Source organism: Stegostoma tigrinum, chromosome 19 (assembly GCF_030684315.1).
Source record: "Stegostoma tigrinum isolate sSteTig4 chromosome 19, sSteTig4.hap1, whole genome shotgun sequence".
In the NCBI taxonomy this organism is placed as follows: Eukaryota; Metazoa; Chordata; class Chondrichthyes; order Orectolobiformes; family Stegostomatidae; genus Stegostoma; species Stegostoma tigrinum.
The window spans coordinates 40,761,623-40,774,092 of record NC_081372.1 but is presented as its reverse complement, the minus strand read 5'-3'; the positions used below and the strand labels follow the sequence as shown (position 1 = coordinate 40,774,092).

The following is a 12,470-nucleotide window of genomic DNA, read 5'->3' as shown; positions in this document are numbered from 1 at the left end:
TAATAGGGTAGATGAAGGGAGGATGTTTCCATGGTTGGGGGTGTCGAGAATAAAGGGCTAATTAGGAATGAAATAAGGAAGAGGAATTTCTTATACAGTGTAAATTTTTGAAATTGTTTTGTACTGGACAACTGTGGAGACTGTGAGTTAGTTCAAGATGGAAATTTATTGATTTTGAGACGTGGGGATAGTGTGGGACAATGGCATTGAGGTAGACCAGCCTTGTGGGATGGAGGAACAAGCTCAAAGGGCCAGATGTTCCACTCTTGTTTCCTATTTGACAATTATGAGGGCATCATTGCAATGCTGTGCAAATGTCTGATGTGGATATTTTTGGCTACTATAAATGTTATCTAGCCGTGGAGATTTAGTACATTTGATTCCCATCGATCTAAGACTTCTATTTCATGTACGTAGAAATTACAAATGAATAACTTCCATTTGAGGAGGGAGATTGAGGAATTTTAGTAAGCTTGTGGAATTCTCTGTCACAGAAAGCAACTAAAGCCAAAGCATTGAGCTTTGGACTAAGGGGATTAAAAGAATGAGGAGAAACCAGGAACAGGGTACTTCATTGGATGATCAGCCAGATCCTTGTGAATGGCAGAGAAGTCCTGTCCTTTTTTTGATGTTACCATTATTCCCATTTGTGATTAGTTAGCCATACAGCTAGTTGTACAGTATGGAAACAGACCCTTTGGTCCAACCTATCCATGCTGACCAGGTATCCTAAATTAATCTTGTCCCATTTGGGCCATATCCCTGTAAACCCTTCCTAGTTATATATCCATCCAAATGCCTTCTAACTGTTGTAAGCCTCCACCACTTCCTCTGGAAGCTCATTTGATACACCCAGCACCCTGCGTATTTAAAAAGTTTTCCTTTGGTCCCTTTTAAATTTTTCCCCCCTCACCTTAAACCTATGCCTTCTAATTTTAGACTCCCCTACCCTAGGGAAAATGTCTTGGCTATTCACCCTAGCCACACCCGTCATGATTTTATAAACTTCTATAAGGTCATTCTTCAGTATCTGATGCTTCAGAGGAAATATCACCGACCTGCTCAAATTCTCCAACCATGGCATATCCTTGTAAATCTTTTCTAAACCCTTTTCAAGTTTAATAATATCTGTGCTAAAGCAGGGAGACCTGAACTGAATGCAGTATTCCAATAGCAGCCACAACATGACATCCTATCTCCTCTCCACAATGTACTAACCAATGAAGGCAAGCATACCAAATACCTTCTTCACTACTCGTTCCTTTGAAAATAGTCACAAGTAGACAATGAACCTACACCCGAAGATCTCTTTGTTTGGCAACATTCCCTGGGATCTTACCATTAAATGTACAAGTCCTACCCTGATTTGCCCTACAAAGATGTAGAACCTCATTTGTCTAGATTAAGCTCCATCTGCCAATCCTCGGCCAATCAGCCCATTTGATCAAGGTCCCCTTGTACTCTGAGGTAACCTTCTCTGTCCACTATACCACCAATTGGTGTCAACTGCAAACTTTTATCCATACCTCCTACATTCAAATCCAAATCATTTATATAAATATCAAAAAGCAGTGGACCCAGCGCCAAACCTTATAGCACTCTACTGGTCACAGCCCTCCAGTCTGAAAAGCCATCCTGTATCTCATACCTTCGAGCCGATTTTGTGTCCAACTGGGCTAGTTCTCCTTGCATTTCATGTGATCTAACCTTATTAACTAATCACTATGAGACATCTTGTTGAACTCCTTACTGAAGTCCAGATAGACAACGTCCACAGCTCTCTCTTCATCCATCCTCTTTGTGACTTCAAAAAAACTCAAATTAGTGAGACACAATTTTCCACACACACACAACCATGTTGTCTATCCCTAATCAGTCCTTGCCTTTCCAAATGCGTGTAAATCCTGTCCCTCAGAATCCCCTCCAACAACTTGTCCACCACTCATTTCAGGCACACTGGTCTACAGTTTCCTGGTTTTGATTTACCACATTTCTTAAATAATGGCATCACGTTAGCTGACCTCCAATCTTCCAGTTCCTCCCTAGCTTCTGACAGAGTTGTAGGGTACACCTGATCAAGTCTCAGGAATTTATCCACTTTGGTGTTTTAAGACATGCAACACCGCCGCCTCTGTAATATGGACATTTGCAAGATGTCGCTATTTATTTCTCCAAGTTCTCTAGCTTCTATATCCTTCTTCATGGTAAACACTGATGCAAAATACTTGTTTAGTAACTCGCACATCTCCTGCAGTTCCAAATACAGGTGGCCTGCTGATCTTCACTGGGCCCTGTTCTCTCCCTCGTTACCATTATATCTTTACTGTACTTGTAGAATCCTTTTGGATTATCCTTAATCTTATTTGCCAAAGCTACCTCATGTCCCCTTTTTGCCCTCCTGAATTCCCTCCTACATATATTTCTAATGCCTTTATACTCTTCTAAAGATTCACTCGATCCCTGCTCTCTATACCTGACATATGCTTCCATCTTGTTCTTAACCAGAACTGCAATTTGTCTACAGTTATTCAGCATTCCTTACACCTACTGACCTTGCCCCTCACCCGAACTAGAACATCCTGTCCCTGGATTGTAGAATTTCATATACAATACTTGCAACCAGCACCTGGGTACTGCTTTTGAAGGGAGGCTTCAGTTTTAAGCCAGTTCTGCTGCTTTGACTAGAAACTTAAAACATAGTTTTGAAAAAGTTACATATTGAGAGAAAGAGACAATCATGGACAAACACCAGAATGGTCCAAAACCTGGTACTACAAAATTTCAGTTCGCTGGATATATCATACCAGTACCAGTTTAGAAAATGAACACATCATATAGTAAGACGCAGACAGATAATCATGTGTCCTTTCCAATTATGCCACAGCTAATGTAAAATGTATCACATCATAAAATAAACAAGCAACTTCAGAAAAAAATTGGACACAGTAACTTGGGAGTAGTTTTCAAATTGCAATGATTAAGAAAATGATATTTTTGCATTTCTTTACCTTATCAGAAACTAGCATTATATGAATTAGTTGGTAAGATAACAATACTAATTTTAGACCAAGATGTAAAGATTATAATACTTTAATATTATAGTTGTGTTTTAGCTTTATATAGTAAAAATTTACATCTAAAACACAATAATAGAATGTTATCCAATCTACACATTTGTCAGAAATGAAATTAGCAACATAGGCATTTTTAGCTACTGAAATTCATTGATTTACGTAATCACCTTTTAAGTAATATGCAATACCCAATTTCAATACGAAGTCCAGCAGTTTTCCCATGCTGAATATCTGGTAGTTGTATCCTGGTACTACAAGTAGTAATGCTCAATATATGTCTATTTCAATTTTGGCTGTGTTATTTTGTATTCTATACAAATAAACAAGTATTCTGCCAATTATTAGCATTATGGAAGGGTTGGCTTGCATAGATGACAAGGTCACTTATACTGAACAATGATGTGAAACCTTTCAGTACAAAATATGTTTGCTCTGCAAAACTATGTGAAATAATAAACTACATTTTTCTTAAGTATATCGCTGCCAACATTTTATACATACTGCATAGAAAATAAATTATTGCAACTGTGTGAATCTCAAGTGAAAATCTTGAGCAACTTGTCAGTTTTTAAATGGTACATTTTGTGACATTGTCTCTAAAGTAGTTGGAGTCAAATTTGATCATGTTGGCTAAAACAGACAGATTTTCCATGGGCCGGATACCCTACATCCCTGACAGCAGCTGATAAATGAAGTTTGATTCTAGATTAATTTACGCAAAATTGGAGCATAGCTTTATTTTTCGAATGTAAATCTGTTCATTAAAAATGTATTCATTATTCACCTCTTGTACCAAATATACTTACCTAACCTTTGAAAGCATTTCCATTGTAGTTTCAGTGGAGTTTGCACGTCTGTCAATTGTATTGTAACTTGCCAAATTTCTGCTCATGGCTGCAAAACTTGATAGACAGAAGGGTTTTTTAATGCTACTGCATCACTGAGAATTGTAATCGTTAGTTGACAGGAAGTGTATTTTAAACAGATATTTCTTGTCCATCATTGTAATGATGTAAGTCAGCTGTTCTTTTTATTACAATTCAATCATTTGAAAATTTGGAGCAAACATATTGCTTCTGTTGGACAATACAAACCATTATGGAAAAAAGGGAAAGAAGTTATTTTATTTTTCTGACATATTTGCTGAAATAGTTGGACGTGAATTGTCTGAGTATCAGTATGAGCAAAGTCTGGACAACCTGTGTAGCCATCTACATCTTAACTCCATGACAGTCTTAACACGTTTTCTCTCTGTACAGTACTTCATTTTTTAAAAAACTTTGATTTTCTTTTCCTCTATCATATTCCCATTTTGGTTTTAACACAGTTGTTGGGGTGATTCAGCTTCATATCCCATGACAGTGAACAAGTTTTTTGGGAAAAAACAAGACATTAGATTTGAGAATTTTACTGGAAAGCAAAATTACAAATCTTCTCTTCATGGCAGGCAGTTTTCTTGTGCTACATTGTTCATCCATATTGATTAATTATTTTATTCTCAAATCAAGGTTATAAACTGAAGTGTTATGGGTACATCAGGAATTTGAAATAGAGGTACTTTATTAAGGGTTTTGCAGAATGTTTCAAGCTTAAATTGGGTTTACATATCTATGAATACTTGATTTTCAAGGTACTTCCTTTCACACAATTGAGAAGAACACATTTAGATTTTATTTTTGAATTCAAATATGCCCTTGCAGATTCATTGTATACTAATTTAATCTGTGTTCCTTGCGCTATTTAGGAAGTTAAAAGACAAAAGAAACACCATTATTAAGCCTCTGCCTAAATTCTGTGCTCCCACCTGAGTGGATTGGAGACAGGCAGAGGGTATAAAATTGAGTACCTCTCCTGCTGTGGTGATTCGAGCGGAAACCCCTGCGCTAGCCATAAGTTTTTCTGTGGCAGTCAGAGACTCATGCCAAGTGAAAGGCCCAGAAACTTTCACTTCTCGTGTCTGTGAGCAAGGGACAGCTGGCAGTTGGGTATCACATTTACAGGTCCCCATGTCCATTGCTGCATTCCACTGCCCCCACCCATCCACACAATCACTTTCTGGTTCCTCGGTGCCATTTCACCCCTGCTTTTCTCACATTTCATTAGCAATACCTTCCCTACTTAACTGCAGCTCCAGCACTGACTGGTTGAAGTTTCAGCTGTTGATCTCAGATGGAATCATAGACTGTGGAAACAGTCCCTTCGGCCCAACAAGTCCACACCGACTCTTAAAGCTCACACTCAGACCCATCCCCTATAACCCACCTAGCCTACACATCCCTGGAGACTATGGGACAATTTAACATGGCTAGTCCACTGAGCCTGCACATCTTTGGACTGTGGGAGGAAGCCGGAGCACCCAGAGGAAATCCACGCAGACGTAGGAGAATGTGCAAAGTCTGCACAGACTCCTGAGTTGGAACCTGAACCCAGGTCCCTGGTGCTGAGGCAGCAGTGCTGCGACCAGAGAGTTGTCAGCCACTTGACCTACCTGAAGTACTCACAGTAGAACTTCCATCCAGCTGAAGATGGAAGTCTCTACTTGAATTACTTAATGGCCCACCCACTATTATATGGTAGCTGGGCACAAGTGGGGAAAACACACCCAGACATCTAAAGTCCCAGCCTTATTGATCTGTGACTTGGATATGTATTATGGTATCTGACTAAGATTCTGGATAATATACAGTATTGGCAGATGGTGCCAACTGCTGAATACATGTTTTGAAACCTTTCGGTACTAGAGTATGCCAAAAATTGAATATTAAAGTATTTAAATGTATTTCTCTTAGTAATGTTATGTTTCATGGAAAATATCTCCATAAACGTAAAAGCACACATACCACCTTTCATCCATACTGAACTAGATGATGAAACAAACTGTAGAAGACTTGCAGTAATGTTCTCAGTTTTGTTCTTTGTGCAAATGCAAATGGCATATTTTTAATGAATAGTGTCCTAGCTTGTGGGAAGCGTGACTGCAATCAAGTTTTTGGTTTGCTGAAGTAAGTCCCATTAGAACTCTTTGGAAAATAAACCTCAGTTCTGTACAGTCTGGGTAGCTCATACATTGTGTTCTCTTGTTTGGGTGAGCTGCATTTCTTCTGCAACACAAAAAAAACAGAAAAACATGCTAAATGATTGAAGAGAAGCAAAATTTGAAATATAGCTGTATATACATGAACAGACTGCTAACTTGCTCAGCAATGAAAAAAAATCAGAAGAATGTGCCCCTAACACCAGCCCTGCAAAATATAAATGAAAACTGCAATATCAATGGTATTAAGGCTGGGCCAGGTCCAAACAAATCAAGGAACTAGACATTTATCATCTAATGTTGAAAACTTACAGTGCATCAATGAAGAGACTAATTAAAATGTATCAAACAAAAACAATTCTGCTTTATAACTTTGCTTACTTACATTTAGAAATGAAGGTGCACTAATTGAATGTAGAAATCTACGAACAGCATAAGGCAAGTTTCCACAGTCCTTTTCTGCCTGGATCACCTGTTGCTCAAGTGTAGCTGCGTTCTGTCCAACCATCTTCACAAAAGTCTACAATGGGAGTTACAAGATCCATAAAATATTTGCCACACCAAAACACATGAATTACTGTTTTCACCAAAAGCTACATCAGAGCTCGAGTATTGTACAACTTCACTATTTTGCCCATTATTTCGGTTAAAAAGTAGAATTGTTTGCCTCTAGTTGAAGGGGATGGTTTTAAGGTGAAAGACAGAAGGTTAAAGGGAATTTGAGTTTTTTTCACCTGGAGGATGGTGGAAATCTGGAATACAGTTTGGGAGGGTAGTTGAGGTGGGAAACCTTAACCTTTAAAAACTATTTGGATGAGCACCTGCAATGTCATAACAGTCAAGGTTGATAAGGCAAGTGCTGGAAATTGGGACTAGTGGAGATTTAGAGGCTTTTTTCCCATTGACATAGACTTAATAGGTCAAAGGGCTTTTCTGTACTGTATGGTTCTGTGATTCAAGGTAGGTCAGAACATATGAACAAAGGTAGTGGTGTTCTATATGCATCAATGCAATTTCCAATTATTTATTTTCATGTCAATATAAATGTTATAAATCTTGTATTTAGCACTACTTGGTATTAATGTCAAGAATGTGAAGGAAGAGGGAGTAGAGGATTATGATAGTAGAATTAACTGAGAAAACATGGATGGCAGCTCCAGTGCAACATAAACACTGGCATATATTGGTTGGCCAAACACCTTGTCTTTGTGCTGCATATCCTATTGAAATTTGAAGGCATATGTTACAGAGATATCTAACAATTTGATTTACACAAATCACCTAGTTTCTCAACTTTGTTCTGTTGAAGAGTTGCAGTTTGACTGCCATCAACTCTAAGTTTACAACAAAAATTAAATTTATATTGGGTTTTCTTAATCTTGAAAGAGGAGGAATGGAGAGAGGAGAGTCGTGTTTTTTGAGACTGCAGTATCAACTTTCTAATATCACAGAATCAAACAACAAGAACACCTAACGACAAAGTAAATCACACAAACCAGGAAGGTCTCAAGTTCAATCTGCAGTCTGCACCAACTTAGTTTATTCTCCCAGGAAACGAACAGAAACTGTCTTCACTACCAACCTGGAGGAGAACACTACACAGGATCGTAATCCCGATCACAATATCAGAATCCCTGGGTTGAAAAGGGAGAGCAAAAAAAAGTGTGTGGGTAGCAGTGGAATCAAGCTCAGCTCCTTATAACGCTCTTCACCTTTTCATGGATTGCAGGTATAAGTACTGCCAATTTGCACATACAGATAGTGGTCAATATTGCAAGTTGTCAGCCATCCCTTGATTAGAGGGTGAAGTCTAGTCATGGTTGCTAGTGTGGATAATACGGGTAATGACAGAGTCAATAGCAAACTGCGCCTTAACAACTAACCAACAACTTCAAAACATTGGAGAGGAGGAAATGCAATAAGAAAGAAAATAGGTTCTCAATTAATTTATCAGTTATTAGAAACTACTTTTCCCTGTGTGTATGTTTGATACCATGTTGTTAATTTTTCAGATCTTACTGAGAGATTCTGAACATAAATTCATTCAGAGGCATTGTCTAAGTGCACTGAATAATGTCACTGCAGAGACAGAAAAAGAGAATTGGATGAATGAGCGAAGAATCGTTAAATATCAAGTTGTAAAAGATTTAACGTATTTCTTGAACCAAAAGATCGTTTGTTTAGACATGTGAAATTTAGAAGCTATTTAAATGTTAAGATGAATATCAAGTGATGGATTTACTATGCTTATAAATAACCTTGAAGCTGTGTCTTGAATTATTAAGTACAGACGGTAAGGTATAAAATAAATGCCAAAAGATCTTTGCAATTGACAAGAAGTTGGTGGTAGAAGGTGAAGTTCTTCTCCAAGCACACAAGAAAGCTTGCTTTTAGCTTATTATTGCCCTTCAAACAACATTCTGTTTAAAATGTGTGTATTATATTACAGTTGGACAATGATTGTTTTGCTTTTTGGGTAAATGGTTGTCAGTTCCTAAAGATACTTTCTTCATAAAGACAGCTCAGCAAATACCATAAACTTAATTTACTTGGTTCAAAGTTCATTACACTCTCATTGAAAAGGCCATTCTCATACAAAATATAAAAGTAGTCAGACGTTCAGCCAAACAAGCCTGCTCTGCTATTTAATATGATCATGGCCCATGAAACACCACAATATCTTTGACCCACATAATTTCCAAAATCATTAATACCCCACCCATTGTTAATTAGAAATCTATTAACCTCTACTTTAAACATACTCAAGGATTGAGCTTCCACAGCCCTCTGTGGTAGAGACTTGCAAAGATTCACAACCCTCTGAGTCAATGAATTTCTTCTCATCTTGGTTCTAACTGGTGTCACCCTTATTTTTAAGTTATGCCTCCTCACTCGAGACTCCCCAACAAGGGGATACATCTTACCCACGTCTATCTTACCTATACCATTAAGTATTCTGTAGGTTTCAATGACATCACCTTTAATTCTTTAAAAGTGTCGCGAACCAGTAGGCACAATTAACAAAAATAACAGGAATGCCACTTAGGACCGGTTGAGAAGAAATTTATTGATTCAGTGTGTTGCGAACATTAGGCATTCCCTACTACAAAGGGCTACAGAAACTCCATTTTTGAGTATTTTTAAGGTAAGGATTGATAGATATTTGATCGCCAATGGTATACAGGATGGCGAGGTATGTTATTCACGATCATATTGAACAGTGAGGCAGGCTGACTGAGCCTAGCAAATTCCTACGTTCCCACGAATATTATAATAAGATATGTGCAGTTCCAGAGTATTTCAACCAAGATGTTTGGCATAAAATCAAAATGACTGGGGAGAATGGACAGTGAGTGCATTAATGTAATGAAGAAAATGAATAAAGATGTGGGATGAAGATTTTTGGTCCGGTATGGAAATACAGGAATATAAAGTAAAGTTACAAAACAAAACAGCTGAGCTTCCTCAATTTTTAGAAGTGTTTCCAGGTTCTTACAATGGTTATCCATGAAGACAATTATACTAAGATTTCTCTAAAATAATATCAAGAATAACTAGTAAAACTACAAATCGTTGTCACATTTCTGAAGTAAGCCTTTCAAGATTTAAATTTCTCTTCAACAAATCTGTCACTTCTCTTTGAACCTCATGGCCAGGGAAATGTAAATGTTGGACGTTTCCATAATGATTTGGGGCACACCTTCTGCTATCCAAATGAGATGACTAAATAGTACAGAACACCTTGCGGCACATTGCTAAAGTGTAATGCTTAATTTGAGAACACTATGCATGGATTTGGAAAAGAACTCATCTGTTTTAGGATTCATGCCAAGTCTCAAGCATGTACTAGCACCAGCACTTGAGATCTACTTTACATTTGGATGTCAGAAATTAAATTCCATCCAGCTGTGACAAGTGCGTTTTGAAAAGTTGCAAACCTCCATCTTGTCAATCTTTGCATACACGTTCTTCATTTCCAATGCCTTGACCTTTAGTTTAGGAACATTTTCATCCAGAATTTGTGATGAATCACTTCGAATCTGTCAAAAACAGAAAATTTTGGTTACCTGATGAAGTTATTTTACCCAATCAGAATATGTTTGAGATAATGCTTCATTGAAACATCACTATAATGGTTGACAGAATCAGCCAGGCACCAGGGACAGTTTGCGCACTGTCAGCACATGAACCGTTAAGTATTTAAAAATCATTCTTTTTACAAATTTGTTTGTTAGACGTTAATGTTATAATGTTATATACCCTGGATAACACCATCTATTTTTTATAAATAGAAGAAAATTAAATTGAACAGAAGAAAGGTGCAGGAGTAGGCCATTCAAACCCTCGAGCCTGCTCACCATTCAATATGATTCTGGCTGACTATAAAGTTCAATTCCCTAATCCTGCCATCTCTCCATATCCTTCGGTCATTTTAGCTACAAGAGCTATATCTACCTCCTTCTTGAAAACATAATGGTTTGGCGTCAACTTCCCACGGGAGTGAATGTCACAGGCTCACCACTCCCCGGGCGAAAAAGAATTCCTCCTCATCTCAGTTCTAAAATATTTACCCCTTAACATCCCTTCAGCATCTGACTAGTCCCGATAGAATTTTACAGGTTTCTAACAGATTCCCTCCCCCTCATTCTTCTAAACTCCGGTGAATACAATCCTAACTGACTCAATCTCTCCTCATGTCTCAGTTCTGCCATTTCAGGAGTTCATTTGGTAAAAGTTCATTACACTCCCTCTAAAGCTACAGCATCCTTCCGCCGACAGAGACCAAAACTGCATACATTATTCCAGGTGTGGCCTTTTCAATGCCCTGTACAATTGCAGCAAGACTACTTTGCTCCTGTAGCAAGAAATACAGTACAATCTTTAAAAATGGTTTGACGAAATGTGCGAATAACAGGCATGTGGCAAATTTATACATACTTTTCAAAAGGAAGGAAGAAACATTTAACTGTACAGCATGAATTACTAATACTATAGGTCAAGGAGATCTTCGAGTATCAGTAGACCTGGCACTTATCAAGTCCAATCACTGTCCAATGGCAATTAAAAGTAATTGAACCAATACAGAAGATGCAGAGGTAAAATAAAGAGCTGCGGATATGGAAATCTGAAACAAAAACAAATTGCTGGAGAAACTCAGCAGATCCAACAGCATCTCTGGAGAGAAAGCAGAGTTAACATTTCAAGTCCAATGACCCTTCATAACTGTTCAGACCATTCTAAAGAAGGGACACTTGACTCAAAATGTTAAATGCTTTCTCTCCACAGATGGTGCCAGACCTGCTGAGTTTCTTCAGCAATTTCAGAATATATGGAGAATGTGCTGCTAAAACCTTTGGTCAGTCTTGTAAGGACCATGTCTTCTTTCTTTTGTGTTTTTTTTTCATTGTGGATTGAAATGAGAAAGAATGTTTTAAAACCACTGTTTTGAAACTATGACTGCATGTTTTGCAAAGCAAGTCACTCAATACCCAAGCAACCAACTCAAACAAATTTTACTGAGATTACACCCTCTCATCCTAGACAGTAACACATGGGGAAACAACCTTTTCGTATATACCCTGTCAAGTCCCCTCAGAATCATGTTCTGTTTCAATGGAGTCGTCTCTCATTCTTGTGGAGTCTAATGTGTACAGGACCAACCTACTCAAACTCTCCCTTCATAAACAGAATCAACACTTGAACCTTCTCTGGACCGTCTCCAATACCAACATATCCTTCCTTAGATAAGGGGACCACCACTGTTCACAATATTCCAGTTGTGGTCTGGCCAGTGCCTTGTATAGATTTAGCAAAACCTCCCTACTTTAAATTACATTCAATTTGAAATAAAGGCCAAGTTTGTATTTGCTTAAAATAAATTATCTGCTGAACTAGCATCATACCTTTTTGAGATTTATGCATGAGGACTCCAAATCCCTGTGTGTTGTAATTTACTATGGTCTTTTTTGATTGAAATAATATCTAGCTCTTCTATACTTTTGGGCAAATTGCATAACTTCACATTTCCCATTTTTATTCTATCTGCTAAGTTTTTGTTCTTTCATTTAACCTGTCTATATCCTTCTGCAGACTCTTCGAGTCATCCCTACCACTTGCCTTCCCACCTATTTTTGAGACATCCTCAAACCTGGCTATAGTACACCCACTTTCCACATACAAATCATAAATATTTATTTAAATAATTGTGATCCCAGTGGCACTCCAGTCATTGAAGGTTACCATCCTGACAACTGTCCCCCTTATTCCAACTTCCAGTGTTCTATTACTTTGCCTCTATTCGTGCTAATATACTGCCTCTCCAACATCACAGGTTCTTACCTTATTACGTAGCTTAATCGAAC

The 12,470-nt window shown here is 37.9% G+C and overlaps 1 protein-coding gene across 1 annotated transcript in view; it reads right to left on the bottom strand.

Moving 5' to 3' along the window:
• Window positions 1-3,165: 3,165 nt before the first annotated feature.
• The window catches only part of LOC125461458 (breast carcinoma-amplified sequence 4-like), a 29,065-nt gene continuing 19,760 nt past the window's right edge, over window positions 3,166-12,470 (bottom strand). The window contains exons 3-5 of the mRNA XM_048550271.2: window positions 10,047-10,148; window positions 6,494-6,628; window positions 3,166-6,175 (exon numbers count right to left, since the gene is read on the bottom strand). Coding sequence (XP_048406228.1) covers window positions 6,056-6,175; window positions 6,494-6,628; window positions 10,047-10,148 — 357 coding nt within the window. The 3' untranslated portion in view covers window positions 3,166-6,055. The remainder of the gene's footprint in view (window positions 6,176-6,493; window positions 6,629-10,046; window positions 10,149-12,470) is intronic.